Source organism: Falco punctatus (genome assembly GCF_963210335.1).
Source record: "Falco punctatus genome assembly, chromosome: 7".
NCBI lineage: Eukaryota > Metazoa > Chordata > Aves > Falconiformes > Falconidae > Falco > Falco punctatus.
In genome coordinates this window covers 41,577,212-41,593,978 of record NC_137587.1, presented here as the reverse complement: position 1 = coordinate 41,593,978, position 16,767 = coordinate 41,577,212, and the positions used below count along the sequence as shown (strand labels likewise).

The following is a 16,767-nucleotide window of genomic DNA, read 5'->3' as shown; positions in this document are numbered from 1 at the left end:
CAGAGTTCCTTTAGGTTTATACATCTGTAGGAGATGAAAATTTGAGTCTTGCATCTTATTTTTTGATACTGACAATGATACACAAGAATAGTCATAATATTATTTGTAAAACATTGACCTTTTCAAGTAGCAGTTACAGCGATTCCTGTAAAATTAGACTAAACGCATGCATATAAAGGAAAGTTAAAAACCAAGTAATTCCATCTCATACCATTATCTAATACATGAAGCCTACAGAGACTGTTTGAATTCTCAGGTACACAAAAAAATTTCACATTACTTGATAACTTAAAAGGGCACCAACATACAATTACTTGTATTATAAGGAATCTGCAGATGCATCCAGATTAATAGGTTAAGTGAAATTCTTTTCCTGTGTTTCAATAATAAGACTATATCTCACGTAACTATGAGCAAGCAGGATCAACCAGCAAGCTCTACACTTCAGCACAGCATTCCCAATTATCTACACATCACATGGAAGATACCTCAAGAAATTGAAAAGTTTCTATAATCAACAGCTTGAAAGATGTAGATGGTTTGGGTGATTAGTAATTTGATACAATGTCTGAGCCTTTCACCTCTAGGTCACTGGTTCAATTGTGGGTCAGGTGAATTCCAACTGAAATCGGGGAAGTTACTTGGTGATCACCATCCAGAGTGGATGCTGGGCTCATGCCCATGGCCTTAAAGCTATTGAAGACTGCCAATGTGCAACACTCAAAGCCTCAAAGAGCTTCATCACATGGCTATAGTAAATTTACAAGAGCAGCAGAGAAACCTACGCTACCATTGATAAATCCTTCACAAGGAAACAACAGCACAGGGATCGCGCTAAACCAAACCCTGAGGAAGGGAAGGAGTTTCTCATGAAAATGCCAGCACGGGACTTGGAAGATTTTGGTTCAATACTTTCTTCTTAAGTTCTCAAGCGACTAGTGTCAAATGAACCCTGAGCACATGCACCACAGCCAAGTAATTTGTATAAGGCTGATAGAAAGAAACAGAAGAAGGAAGCATGAAGTCTGTTGTTACTCACCAGGATAGCACACATCTCAGTTTGGTAAAAATTATAACCCTTCTCTCATCCTCTCCACAGGTAACAGGGCAGAAGTGAGCTTTTAGGTGGGTTCTAGGTAAACCAAAACATGAATAGCCTAGACTGGCAAACCAGTTGTGAGCAGCAGGGAGAACAGCAAGAAATCAAAGCATGGAGCAAACAGGGTGGGGGGAGAAAACAGGGAAGGTCTAAAATGCTAGAGTTGTGGAATACAGCTCAGTTCTACAAACCCAGCCGTAGAGCAGCTCACTGCCAAAAAGGGGTAGTCATGCTCTTACATCCCTCTTCCCAGGCACAAGTCTCACTCTCCCCTGCTCTGACTCCAGGACTCCCTGGATGCTTTAGAGTGTCAACAGAAACCCTCCAGTAACCTGAATTGGCTCAAAGAGGTCAGGAAAGTGCCAGAGATGGTACATGGGAAGAAATAAAAGTGGACAGATAGGAACAGGATACTATCTTTCCAGGAGAATTGAACCACTACATCACCTTACTCTTATCAAAAGTGTTCAGTCCTTCCTCGAACTGCAAAAGAAGCACTAGGCAAGATCCAGCTGAAGAAATTCGTAACCTTAAGCAAAAACGCTGTACTTATTTTTTTCCGAATAATGAGCAATATCAAGGGATCTGACATTTTAATGCAGCCGGGTTCCTAAATCAGCTGAACTCCTCCAACCCCACCCCATCACCCTCACCTCAGAAGGAAGATCTGAGGTGGAGGTTCATTTTGTGGTTTAAGCATTTGATTCGGAATCAACACCTGAGTTCAGTTTCCAGCTTTGCTACTGCTCCTGGGCAGGTCACTAGGCCTCTACCCTAGAGGTCTCCCATCAGTAAGAAGCAGGAGAAGACGAATAAAGTTTTCTTTCTCCTATACATCACCTGCCGTACCTCCATACTACAGCTATAAGCAGCACCAGTCTCCATAGTCTTGATCTCATCTCAGGTAGAACCTCTGGGCACTACTGTAACCCAAACAAGCTGTTCAAAGTTCAGCTCCTTGGTTTTTGGAAGCCAATTACCTATTCCATGTTTGGTGGGTTTTTTTTTTCCTCCAAAAGGCGTAACATTTCATGTTGCAACTAACATACACTTTGTGGTTGTAGCAACATTTCCGTAGTAACACATTAATTTAGTCTAAATTTTTAGTATTTTTTCAAGGGAGTGCTGACCTCCAAATTTCCAGCCTAAAGTTCCCAGCTGATATACAGCTTAATATTTAAGTATTAGAGCAGAGAACTGTCATGTGACAATGCTGGCATACAATCAGACCAGGGCTCTGCAATGACAGCAGCTGCACAGGAATGTCAGCGCTTCCTTCAACTTAAATCCATGCACCAGCTCTCTAAACTCTTCAATGATGACACAAGAAAGAAATAGCATATGAGACATGCTGTGCTAGCAGGATGCCCAGATGCCACCTTCAGGTGCAAGAGGAGGAGCAAGATGAGATGCCAAATGCCCTTAGGCTCCTGAATATCTTTGGTATCTCTCTAAAAATAATCCCACAATAAGCTGATGATATAGGTTTTGCAACTACTGCTGCTTGAAACATTCAGGAGTTTTGTTTCTCCTTTCTCAGTTATCTTCAAAGGTTCAACTAGTCACAACTTGGGTTTGTAAAACAAAAACTACAAGATTTAAAACTCATTCTGGGGAATGTAGGCAAGTTTTAAACATGTGCAGATACCTGTCTTTATTTAGAACTACTTACAAAAGTGGTGTTACTTCGCTGCTTGATATGAAGTAACATTTCTATGTAAGAGATATGTTTCTGCATCAATGTTTGATAAATCTTGAGTAGCCACCTGCACAGCCACCTTAAATGCCCACTGCTGTGCTCGCAGCAAGGTGAAAGATGGTTTATTTCCCCTTCTGTTTTCCTGCTGTGACTGGAAGCAAAGCACAGGTAAAACCCTCTCAAGAGTCAGATCTGGTCATACCATGTTGATTCTGCTCTGTCAGTCTTATTCTGCTCTGCAGTTGAGAATATGGTAGTACACCAAACACAAAGATTCATACTGCCAGCAGCCTCTAAGGCCAGGATTCTCCCACTGAATTCTGATTCATAGTCATTGAAAAGGAACATTATCTTGGTCCTAAGCGTCTGCTCCTCAACACTAAGTTGTCCACATTTCCAGACTTAAAATATTGAAGAGCTACATTTTGTTGCAACAATGTTAAGAACTGGATGTCTCTGTATCAACATCAGTGTCAATAGTTGACCTTTAATAAATGAAAATAATATCTTCCCTCCTACAATAAACACCCTAGCAGCAAATCCAACTGTGCTCTTTGACATTGCATGGTCAGTGGCCAACCAGCCAGCCAAAAAAGTCTTCCAACATATTTTTCATGCGCTTCAAATGTCTTTTTGTCAATATTCAGAGAATACAAATTCTTTTCATTGTACCGTTGCAATTACAGCTGACAAGTCCATTTTGTAAGGGGTGCCAGGCCACAAAAAATAATTAAGATTATTTCTTTTTCACCCTTGTCCCCTCTACAAATTACTTGGCATTTAAAATGCCAACAAGTATCAAATGAAAACACACAGTCACTAATACTCAGCATCTTACCTTTTACATAGCTAGGACTATGCTTTTTTTTTTAATTCGCTCTGCTTTGAGTTTTGCCAGAAAACTATTCTAAATATATTTCTTCCACATGTTCCCTTTCTTTAAAAAAATACAACAAAACAAATTATAAAACTACAGGAATCAGAAAGAGTAAAAAAAAAAAACAAAACTTAACTCATGTGCTACACCTACCCTGAAAAAATATTGGTATAGATCTGAATATGACTGGCAAAGCAGATGGCTAGTTTGAAAAGGTTTCAAAGAGAAGCCAGACTTATTTTGTCCATGTTGAAATATAGCATAAGCCGATATAAGAGGCCTGAAACCCTTCAGGGAAAAGAAACAGAAGCCGTTTTGTATGCAACAATTATTTATCTACTTATCCATCTCACATTGGTTGGTTTATAAAATGACTTGCCTTGAGACATCTGTTGAAGTATAACAGGAAGACTATTGTGTTTTTCTGAAACATTTCTTTCTATTTAGGTAAAACTCCCTGCTTCTGAAATTCAGCCTCTACAGGGAGACTTTCACTGCTTTTCAAAACAACAACATTCATTATGCAATTCTGCAACAAATGGAAAAACATTTTCCTAGTTATAAAAGAAAAAAGAAAATGAGACAAAGATTTTAATTATATGGCATAATAATCTGTCCAGAGATGCAACAGTATGAATGAATATCACTCCACTGCAGGACTAAGTCCACCAAAATCTCCCCGTTTTAGTCTGAGACATCACAAATTTTCTGAGACTTCTCCGAGTTCCTTAAGAGATAGTGTTACTGTGTAAAAAAATATTTGCTATTCAAATAGTAGGAACATTGCCTCTGTGGCAAGACAGCAGATCAAACGCTGTCAGAGTAATCTGCACTGCTGGTATGAGCCAGCTGAAAATTTAAAAATTAGTAGTATTAGTTTGTAATAAACAGTATTCCTCCAACTCTACTACAAACAGCTCCTTAATTATCCTCTTCATAAATTGCCAGCTAGAGATTGGGAATGGCAAAAGAGCAACTGCTTTGGGCAGAGAGCTACAAAGAGAGACACAACCACATCCTCAGCCTGCCTGTGTAGTCCAAAGCCAGTATGGCACCTTCTGTCAGTGCTCTCAATGCCTGATATCTGCGCTTGTAAGACCAGTAGAAGGGGGATAAAGCAGAGAAAAAATGGAGTAAATTTTAACAGGGCCTTTCCAACCAAAATTTCTGTGATAACAACAAAATAATTATGAAAAAAAAGAAAACCCACAACTAAGCCAGAAAAACCTAGTTAGGTATTAATAATGATTTCTGTTTATCTGCAGTTGTGTTTTACTGGGTCAGTAATTTTCCAAAAAAATACCTTAGCATAATAACGAATGATTGAAATCATTCAGCCCCATCAGTCCTGACCAAAATGATCTTTTTTTGAACAGTATGGCACTGAAATCTTTGTTCAGATGAGATGACTGAAATGGATCTTTGATAAAGCTGCTCAATTTCCATTTGGGTTATTCCCATTGTCAGGACCAGCAATACCATCCTTGTGCGCACACACAGAGGAAAAAAACCACAAAACATTAAACAACATAACCCACAAGTGATCATAGACACCAAAATCCCTTCTATCCAAGGATCGCTTGCGAGATAAATGTTCTGAGCAAGACAAGTCACTAGGCAGCTGGTATTGCATAAAGTCTTGGAGGAGTAAGAAGATACATGAATCCAAAGGGCACAAATACAGTAGTCTACTTCCAAGTGGAATGTACTGAATGTTTTTAAAAAGAAATAATTACTATTAACAACTGTGTTGCGGTAAAGCCTAGAGGCCTCATGCAGGTATCAGGAGAACGGTGCCAGGCAGTGTGTATACACATGCTAGGAGGCAGGCTGGGCTCTGGAGAGCTTACACACCACATTTTGGAAAGCTGGATATAGCTACACTCTGGGGAAGAAGAAAACCTTGGGGGAAGAAGAAAACCTTACAGAAAGAGTGAGAAAAATTTGCATTATGTCCAGAGATTGCAACTTGTGACAATGCTCTAAGGTTTAACCTTGCCCCTCTCATAAGGGCATAGACCTGACTTTTTCCAGTAGATGTTGTCCACACCTCTCCCAAAGACAGGTTTTAACCCTTTCACTGTATTTTTCTTCCTAGCGTTAATGACAACAAACAGTGTTTACAATGTTCTCAAATTGTCCAACTGATTTTTCTTCTGGGGAAAACCTGCTTTAAAATGTGGTTTCTATTTAAAGCCTTGTATAACACATTTTAGCCCAAAGCATTATTTAGTGGCTACATTCTAAACCACTTCAAAAATGTGTTTTTTATAACAGAAATCTTAAGAGGTGACTACCCTAGTGTTTGTTTGACCTTCCCACACACACACTTCTGCCATACCACCCAACTCCTTCTTTAAATAGAAAAAGTCTGTAGGTATAGCATGCCTGATATGAAGGTAAAAAATGTGTTTCAAGTGAGGTCATATATCACATCAATGGAATAAGACAGTGCAATTGCTGCAAATGTGGGAGCTGATGTACCTGAAACATTTGGAAAAACTCTAAGAACTGAGCCAGGGTCACATGAAGTATACTTATACAGGGCATTCACATTTTGTTTCTGCCAAGCAACTACTTCATTTAAACCCCCGCAACAACTTACAAAACAAAACTTACTAGTAAAGAGAAAACAGGGTAAAGCTGCACTTCAACATTCCCGCAGAAAAATTGAGAGTTTGGGGCAGGGAGAGAGAGGGAAAATCCAGTTCTCTGGCTCTCTAGCTTCCTAACCTGGCAGCTTGAACAACACCACCAGCTACTGCCAACCTGCTGTTCACCAGTTCCACGAGGCAAAACCTTGTGCTGCATGACTACACCCTTTCTTTCCCATCTTGCAGGCTAATTTTTCACGTGCACAAACGAGCAGGGAATTCACACACATACAAAAAAAGTGAAACAACTACTCTCAGCAGAAAAACGTGAACTAATCATACAGAGTTAAAGGCACCTTTAATGCATTGTTCAGTCACGCCACAAACAACACACACAGCAAAAAACATGGGAAGTCGTCACACTCTCACTACGTACCAGGTACTTGCCAGGTGGAGGACTCTGCCCAGGGGTGAAAGCAGGGAAGGGCCTGTGCTTTGTCACTGAGGAAAGGAGAACAGGGCTTGAATTCGTAACCCATGTGGTATTCTTAGTAGATCATAAAGTACCCCTTTGAAGGTTAAAATTAAGAGCCTTCTGACTGCACCCCTTCTTTCCTCTCATCACCCTGGCTGCTGCAAGAAGCAAGCAGAAGGTAGTTGGAACTTCTACTACTTTCAGTATTTTAGGTGCCCCTTCCAGGCAACTAACTCCAATTCCTAACAATTCCATCAAACTTCTTCATTATGCATTTGCAGGGCCAGCACAATTACTGACAAACTCACTCTTCTTCACAAGGTTACAGAGACCAGCTGTGATTTCTGCTGCTTCTAAACCAAGTTACCAGTGCAGGCTCTGGAACCATTTTAAATTTAAGAACCTAATCCCAAGAGCTACAGCATCATAACATTCTGCACAAATGATGAGGTTAAGGAAATTTCAAGCAAAACTTCAACTCCCTTGTTGCAGATGCTAAAAACCCCTGCAACAGCAGTAAGCGGGAAACCTGTATGTAATGCTACATAAATAGAAGCAGTTTTCCTTTCCATGAGTGCACAGATTCTTCCAGGATCCTCTGGCTAAGATGCAACCATTCTTTCTACTAATTCCCTCCTTCCCCCGCACCATTCAAAAAAATATACAAACACAACTACACCCACACAGTCTCCTCCAGATATCTGGACCCATATGAGTGTGCCTGGTGTTTCCCAGCCACATGATTTAGCTCTCCAGCCTCAGCATTCTGATGCCAACAAAAACATGATACATTACTCACAGCAGTAAGCCTATCAGATACGTATCTACAAAATGCCACAGTGCAAAGAGGGGCAAGGACTCCTTTGAGAAACTGAAGGGGAATAGCATCTTCATGTTTTCCTTCGAATCACATTCACTGCCCCTCCCACATGTTCTAAGCCACCTCTTCTTCCTCCAGGACAAAAAAAAAAAAGCCCCAAACCTTAGAAGCTCATAAAACCCAAGAAACAAACCATTTAGAGCCTCCTTTGAACACATCCTTGTTTTTCTAAGCAAAATCCATCACTTCACCATAAATCACAAGTCATCCTAAGAAGAAAACAAACTCTGTTGATAATGCAGTCCCTTCCCCAAAGGGCAAAGTTCTCCTTCAACTAATCCAAAGAGAAAGAAATCAATGTCTGTTCCTAAACCTTCTCCTTCTGCACAGCAACATAAAATGCTACCACCACGGTATGTAAGGTCATCAGCTTCAAAGCAGCTTCAACTACTGTACTTGCAGAAGCAAAAATGATGAAAGACACCATATGGCTTCTGTCATGGTAGATAAAGCTTATGGAGGCATATAATGAAAATTTCAATTTCTCCTCTCTTTGTTTAATCTTTCCCAGTGCAGCACCAACAGTCCCCTGCAAGCCTTTTTTTTCCAGCTATAAAGCATTACACTTCCTCTTCAAATCATGTTTTTTCTCTGGCAGATAAAATGTTTTACTTATTGATGTCCTACAGTTCAGCAAATATGATTTGAAATGTACAGAAAAGAGTAATTAGATAAACATCTGATACTACGATAAATCCTATTACAGAAACTCAACTTAGACATTCTCACAGGCAGCTGAGTCAGAAGATAAAAGCCTATGGTCTCACGAGCACAGCACACCAAAAATGCAAGCCTTAAGACTTACCAATTTCTTCTATTTCTTCCAGGAAATCATTATATTCACTTAGACTGGGAAAGTCGTCCTCTCTTTTATTGTATCTTTGAGATAAGAGAAACAAGTATTTATACAACACACAAAGACACAATTTCAAGAAGGCTCTTGCTGCAAGCATATTAAATATTGACCTAGTTTTATCAACTACGTGCTTTGTGGCTCCCAGAACTGACCAACATACAGAATCTTTAAAAGGAGACAGAAGTGCTTGTTTCTAAGGAATGCAGCCAGCCTGGCATAAATTGGTGCTATTTTTGCCCACTGTTTGCAAACAGAAGCCCAGAGACTAGGGCATACTACTAACTCCAAGCCACTCCTTCAGCATGAGAAACCTGTTAACAAAGGCAGAGAGAACAGTAACACCCACAAGAAAAGCTCTTCCAGAAATATCAGAAAAGGGAGTTTGGCTTTGCGCCAACAACAGAAAGCATATGTCAGCAGCAAGATGAAAATGCTACACAATTATCTTATTTCATATCAATAGACCATTCCAGAACTCATTTATCCAACCCTTGATAGCTGAAAAAAGTAAAAAGATGAAGGAACAACTGGCTAGAACATGGACAGCCTCTGAAGGTCAAGACATGTAGGCCTTCCTCCCAAAAAAACATAAAGTTGAGATTCTGCCTGCTCTGTGGACCAAGACACACGACACCCAGGAGCATAAAAATCTAATACCAAGAATTCAGGCAAAATCCAATTCGCAAACATTCTTTCTGCCTACTAAAAACTAAAATCCAGGCAATCCAAGGGGCCAAGCATTTTATGTTTTCTAACTACACGTCATTCCATGTTTAGTCAACTAAGCTGACTTCATTCCAGTTTGACTTTTGTTAACTTCAGTAGACTTTATAATCAAACTTCAAAATTATGGCCACTTCAGCATCTTGGTATTCAACAACGCAATTTCCCCACATCTCAGCATCATCAAACGACTAATTTAGTATTGTATTAAGTCTTATATAAAGGCTGTCAAGCTTGCAATTTACCTGTATGTTCACTTTTGCACATACAACTCCTCCAGGTTTGTTATATCCCATCAGACCCTCTTCTACCAAAACATCAACTGGCTCAGTTATTTTTCTTATAAAATGTTTCTTGGCCACAAGGAGTGAGATGCAATTTTAGACATCATTTAATCTCTATTCCAAGAGCTCTCAAATCTGCATGACAGACTAGTAAAACAAGGCTTATAAGGAAGCATTTCCAGTAATAATTGCTGTGTGAAGTAGAGAACAATGTGAACATAGCTGCTTCTTTTGTCCATTTTTGTTTTGAAGGGAAACTGACCTTCAACTCTCAGAACAGGTCCCCAGGAAACAATCAAGGTCCTGTTTCTTGCCCCACTCCCATGTTCAGCTCCTCAAAGGGAAAGCAACAGTAGTCCTCAATAAAAACCATCTCAGTTTAGGAGGTAAGTCTTTGCCAAAGGAGGCCACATAGAAACACCCAGCATTTTCTAATGCTAAGCAGGAATCCCTCAAGGCTAAATTGTGAATTCAGCCCTCAGTTGTGCATAAAATCAGGTTCTTTGAAATCCCTCCACGTTAAATGGAGTCATGTTTTATAGCTTGTCACTTAAAAAAAATATCTCCTCTGTACTACTGGAGGAGTAAGGCAATTCTTTAAAATTTAAAATACATCCACCTTCTGCTCTTTTAACTGGTGACACTCACATTTTCAACACTTTCTTCCGAATTTCCACTTCCTTGTCAATAGCAGGATCCTCAAAGAGCTGTACCCTGAAGTTACTCTTCCGCAGGGGGGTATCACACTCCTGGCAATTCCCAGCCCCTCTCACAAACAGCAGTTCCACACAGCTCTCACATCTGCAGGAGAAAGGAAGGGGTATAAAGGCAGATACATGTTAAACAGTAACCGAAACACAGGATTGTCCCCCTTTTTTCTTGTTTACACACACACACACAAAGCACACAGTGCATCTCCCTTTGATTCCACTACTTCTTTAGCACCCAACAGTGGCAAGGAGGCAAGGGCTTCTCCAGCACGGCTGGAAGGAAACAATCTCAGCAGCACAAATGCATTTATTCTCCTTGCCCAAATAACTCAGCCGCTTCGCTGAGACTGAATATTAATCCAAATACAATGATGGGGTTTATGTCAAGAGGAAGCTTGTTTGTTGACACCATCCAACTCATTTTGCATGGACCAGACTGCAATATCCTGATTTACTCTGAATATTACCATGTGGCACAAAAAGGCACATTTATTTTCTTGATGCCATTCACAGTGCAATTCAACGCAAGCAGGGATACAAATCTTGCCTGCAGCCTTCCAAGCATCTACCAGTACTACCACAGAGGAACTGCTATAACAAACCTGAGCTAAACTCCAGCCCAACATAGCTAAAAAAAAACCAAACCTGAAATACCATTTTAACCAGTGACTGGCATTATGCAGTTCTTCTGTTAATACCTTTAAAATTGCACACAAAATATACTTTACATAAAGGCTGCAAAGAAATAAACCAAAAATACCTTTCTGGTTTTATTTATTTTGTCTCAATGAAGATTTCAGATTTTAAAAAGATGTTTGCTGACCAGTCAGTTATCATTTAATAAAGGAAAAACACACAACAAGAAAGCCATTTAAAAAAAAAAAGTACTTGGATATGGATAATGTGCAAATTTCTCGCAGAGGACACCACCTGCTGCAGTCATTTCCTACCACTGGGGAGGCAAGGGGGTGTTTATTTATAGCTTCGCTATACTGAAGCCAACAGTTGTACATTAAGGGCTAAGCTGTATTACACCTTCACAAACCCTGCACAAAAGCTAAACAAGAGAAACAATATTGACATGGTAGCAAAGAATCTTAAACAAAACTTTCACTCTGCTAACCTACCCCCAACTAAACTGGTTCCAGTACTTACAGAGGCAGAGCTGGGTAGAGCCAGCCAGTTTTACCCAGCTTCTGTTTTCAAGACTAGAAAGTACAAAACAAACACAATTGTATCTTACAATTAAAAAAGAAAAATTAGAGCTTTATTTTTTGTGTTAACACAAGTAGAACTACAGTTTCAAAATACATCTTGCACAGCAGCTGCCAAAGTTACAAAGCAAACCTGGAATTTACTTGGACATTTTCCTGCTTCAGAATTCCTTCAGTCAGAAAACCAAGCACGTTTAAATACAGTTTCTCTGGGAAGGGAAAGATCAAACCTTTTAGCACACTAGGCCTGAAATTCAGAAGTTACTGGGATATCAACTCAAGAAGTATGCTGCTTTATGAAAATAATTTAGCTTGTCACTACGGAATAAGCAACATTAAATTCGAGAGAGAAAACAAGGCAGGGAAAAGGTTTTCTCCTTCCCCTCCCGACCTGTCTGTGCATGCAACAGCCACCGGTACATAAGGACAGTTTCACAGTCTCCTTCATTTTGGCAGCTCATGCTGTTTGCATGTCTGCCTCAACACAGCAGCCAAAGCACAGCAAAAAAAACCTGCCTTCTCTTTCCTATTTTTAAGTTATAGAAAAGGGAGCGTAAAGCTACAGAATTTAGCAGGTGGATCCAAGTGCAGATGTTTATATTGTTTTCTTATCATGGTATTGCCTAAGGACCAACAGAACAGGGTCTCCATGTGCAAGATATGCAGACAGTAGCACCTGGAACTACTTCACTTTTTCCCCCCCCTCATCTCTTCCCTAAATCTAAGACATTTCAAGCTTACATAGGACTTGACTATGGGAAAAAAGCCCTCCTTGGAAAAGCACCTTGTACAGGTGCTTCAATGCTTTCCCAAACTGGAACCAGTGGTTCTTAGGCTGCAAAACAGCTTTTCATACTAAAAAAGATGAGTCAACACTCACTCTGGGAATCCCACACCAGGTGATCACATTCACACTCACTCATGCACATCCACCCTTATATTTACTCATAAATAATTCCTTCTGAATTCAAAAGAGGTTACAGTCAAGGGCAGACCTGGACTCTGGCCAAATCCTGCCTCCCCTCCATCTCCAGAGATTTAGTATGCACAGCTAGACCCCAAGTTTACTTCCTAGCAGGTCTGCCATTCTTGCCCCCACAAACCACAGTTGCTTTAACAGCAATGGCAGGCACGTCTGGTCACACAATTCCATCTGAGGAAGGAAAAAAGCCATCTCTCAAATCCCTCTCAAACATTTTCCTTTTGATTTCACTGCACACTGCTGAAGTCAGGGCATATGCAAACACCAGGAAGACAGAATTCAGTAAAGGTGGATTTAATAATTTATTTCATGTCTTGAAATAATTTCAAAATGTGACTTGAAAAAATTTTATCTCACATGGTAAAATTTAAAGATACAGCATGATTAAAAAAAAAAAAGATGCAACAATTTTTGCTACTTCAAAGATAACCAACCCATGCAATAACCAGACATCGTGGGCAGCACAGGGGGACACCTCAACACCACAGCTGGCATTACAGAGCTCCCTCATGGCACACAGACCACATCAATTCAGGTGATCCTCCCATTTCTTTGTAAGTCCAACTCTTCTCCATTTTCCTTTTTGTAAGGGCAGTCTGACTACGGAAGCAGGACATCCTTCAGTGCATCTTTTATTGGCCAACTCATCATACATGGCTTTCCCCAAATGAGCAACGCACAGAAACACCTGCTTAACTCCCCTTCAAATCATGGCCAAAACAGGTGTCCATGTGTTTTCTTAAATTAGAAGCCTTGTATCAGCAATTTTAATACACATATGTATTATGTATGCATCCACACTAAATATATAAACTAACAATGACAAATGTTCTTGCTTAAGAGTCAAGTCTATGCATTTGTTAAACACTGAACACATCTGAAGACAACAGCTTCACATGAGGTCTAAACAAACCCTCAGGATGTGATACTGCCAATTCCTCTCTTCACATTGAGGTTGTACAACCTCTGTGATCTGTATTCTATTTCATATATCCACTAAAATCTTTCATTACCTTTTGGATTTACCTATTCTCAGGATACAAACCTAATCTGGCTGAAGATATAAATAGAAAATGCCCAGGGAGTTAACACACACAGATGACAGGGCAAGACTTACTAGTAATGTCACCAATAAAAGCAATCAATACCTCCAGGAACAATCAAGTCTCTGGTCTTCCACACCAGGATAATAATCATCAGTATGCTCATTTTCATTTCCATGGACATTGGTTTGATCTCTCTTGTTCTTTCATGACCATGAAATACTAGACAAATGGCTCAGTCCAGTCTCTAAGCAGTCTAGAACAAGGCCACATTTTTGAGGAAAGTAAATAAGGTGTCTAGATGGTTTGGCACTACATGCCCTCATGTCAGTGTTCAAGGGCTTCAGTATCAGGACTGTACTATAAATGCTTTTGGTACTTTGCAGAAAACAAGCAGAAGTTCCTCTCCAGAAAACTGTTAGATATTTATCAACTAAATTACACTTACTGGAACTGAGTGTTTGTTTTGGACAAAGTACCTTCAAAGGGTAGAAGATTTGTGCCCAGTCCTGCATTCCCCACATATACACCTCATGGAGGGATGATGGCAGATAAGGAATCAAGCCTCTTGGACACTGAACAGATGAAAATGGCTTACAACATTAGCACGGCTTGATGGTGCTGCTCTTTTCTAGCTTGGCTGACAAGAGAGAAAACAAAACAGAATAAAGGAAGAACAGTTTTCACTTTCTTTTCTTATATCCTTTCTTATAAAATATCCTTTCTTATAAAATTTTAGATTTTGCTAAGCATAGCAAAAACTTGCAGGACTTTAGATATGCAGCCATTAATCATTTCAGGAAAAAAAATCTTTATGGCTTTTGCTGTTGACTAGGAATATTACAGAATGAGTTACTACCCTTCTCTACAAAGGTTATTTTTAGTAGATAAACTTATTAAAAAGTATAAAATATTTAGAAACTCTAAGCCCCTCTTCTTCAGCTTTCATACCAAGACATTTCTGTTATTTAAAGTAATATGCAAACCAAATGAACCTCTCTACTACAGAAAAAAGTTTAGATTAAAAAATAGTAATACAGCCTTCAACATATACCCAAGATCTGAACCACAAACAAATGGAATGGAAAGAATCAGCAAGAGAGATATGTTTTCACTTGTTCCTCAATTCTGATGTCAGAGGGAAATTTACTAACAGAAATAGAATTACTCTTGATTTATGGCAAGGGAACATTAAAAACCAATGGAAAACACATACACGAGAAAGCTACCAGAAAGACATCTAGATCTCTAAATCTGAGATGGTTCTAGAAACAGTCACAGGCTTTTTACTTAGCTTGGGTTAGATCGTTTTGTGTTCACATACAGAGATTCTTGAACTGAGACAAGAACAGCCCAATTTGGAGCAAGCAGCTGTCAAACCTGTTTATTTCGCAACCTTCAGTACATTTAGCAAGTCTTCATAACCCACAGTGGTTTCTGCTGTATTGCCAAGAGTTCATCTACTATTTACAGTTGGCAACTGCAAGTTTATCTTCTAGGCTGATGGACTAATAGAGACAGCCTAGAAGGCAGGTTCTTCCTAGAGTCTGCAGCAATGATGACATCTGTGATCCAAAAAGCTAGGGGAATTGAACAAAAGCAATTTTTTTTCCCATGTTACTGGTTAGGGATGAAAAGCTGGGGAAAGAGACTGACTGTAGTGACACCAAAAGCTTCTGAAAGCCTTGGAACAAAGGAGCTTACGAGATCAACAACTCTCAGATGAGTAGGGAATTGGAAACAAAAATAAGACTTTTCCTTTTTACACCTCAGCTTCAGAAATTCCAAAATCCTTATTCAAGCCTTTGCAGAAGCAGCTGCCTGTCTGTTTTGGGCCATCTCTTCCCTGTCCACCAAATACAAGTGGGAGAAGGGAGAAGATACCAATTACTCTTTCCCTCTTCCTTTGTTCAGATCCTGTGAAGTTCCCACCAATGGAGATTTTGCTGTTCTCACCTGTTAAGGAGACAACTTCAGAATGCTCTCAAAACCTCAATTGGCAAAAAAACCCACAATGGGTCTGTCTTCAACTAGTAAATAAACAAGTCTCACAAGCAGCCCACACGCCACGTAGAGATTACAGCTCATTATGGCAATAAGACACACTTTGGGTTTCAGGCAGAAATCACAAGTCTATCAATCAACAGATGAGAATTTTTGGTTCTTAAACTGTTGATAAGCTATCTTCAGTTGTCTGCAGCTCCTCTCTAGTCAGCCCACAGTAACATGCACTGAAAAACAAAAGAAAAGAAAAAGAAAGCAAACCGGGTAGCTGTTGAACTACAGCCTTGAATGACTGGCATGTCAAGGGGTGGTGGGAAGAAAAAAAAAAAAAAAAAAAAAAAAGACATACTGAGTCAATTAATAATAAACAGAAACATTTCCACCACCCACTGTATTTCAACATCTCCACTACTAAACCATTTCAAGTGGCTTGGACCTGACAAGAAAGTTTGCAGCAAGCTGAAACTTAATTCACATTTATCCAGTACAGATGAGTCTTTTCTTTTTTTCCAAGGGGAAAAAAAAAAATACAAAGACCGTTTATGGTATTAACTCTGGATAGTATAGAGAAAAATATTTCTATAGGCATTTATATAAAAGTGGTTCTTTACTATATACTGCTGCCTAGTCAACTAAGCACACAATCATAAAAAACATGTCTTACAGCACAATTATGACAATTTGGTCAAACAACAGGCCAACACTTGACAGGCCAATTCTTGACACTTTAAAAGCAGCTGTGTGACATTGAGAAATAAGTGCTTTCACAATGACTAGGCATACCAAAATTAAAGAATTTACCCAACGTACCAGAACAACTACTTCAAATCCATTACAGTCTACTGGGCAAACACATGCACTAAAATAGCAATTCAACTATGTCAATAACCTTTTTATTATGCTTATTCTCTTTGAATAAAACAAAGCATAATTAAAAAAATACACCTTTGCAACTTTTCAGGGTTCTCAAACATCAAACTAGGCAGCTATCAGGATTAGCAGCTGCCCACAGCACACCTGAACTTAAGGCACAACTACAGAATTTTCCACGTCTGTTTAAAATGCAGAAACCGCACTTTTTTAGACATCATCCAGTTCAACATTGCCCATTGTCTCACAAGACAAACTTACCGTTAACAAGTTTAAGATCTCACACCAAACTCCATACAAGACACGTTGCTCCCTTCTCCTTCCTACCCATCTGTAACCTTGTGAGGCTAAGCCATGGTGTGGGTTGAACTGCCCCCAGTTCAGGTGGCAGGTCTAATGCACGTAAGTATTTTGAGCATTCACTTACTGAGTCTTACAAAACACCTCCATAGACCAG

General features: G+C 39.6%; 1 protein-coding gene across 2 annotated transcripts in view; it reads right to left on the bottom strand.

The window, feature by feature from the left end:
- Positions 1 to 16,767, bottom strand: part of MNAT1 (MNAT1 component of CDK activating kinase) — a 124,215-nt gene that overhangs the window by 77,934 nt on the left and 29,514 nt on the right. For both annotated transcript variants that reach the window (XR_013929370.1, XM_080394908.1), the window contains exons 2-3: positions 10,136 to 10,288; positions 8,430 to 8,503 (exon numbers count right to left, since the gene is read on the bottom strand). Coding sequence is in view for 1 of the 2 variants with exons in the window: in XM_080394908.1 (XP_080251034.1) it covers positions 8,430 to 8,503; positions 10,136 to 10,288 (227 nt within the window). In the remaining variant the exon portion in view is untranslated. The remainder of the gene's footprint in view (positions 1 to 8,429; positions 8,504 to 10,135; positions 10,289 to 16,767) is intronic.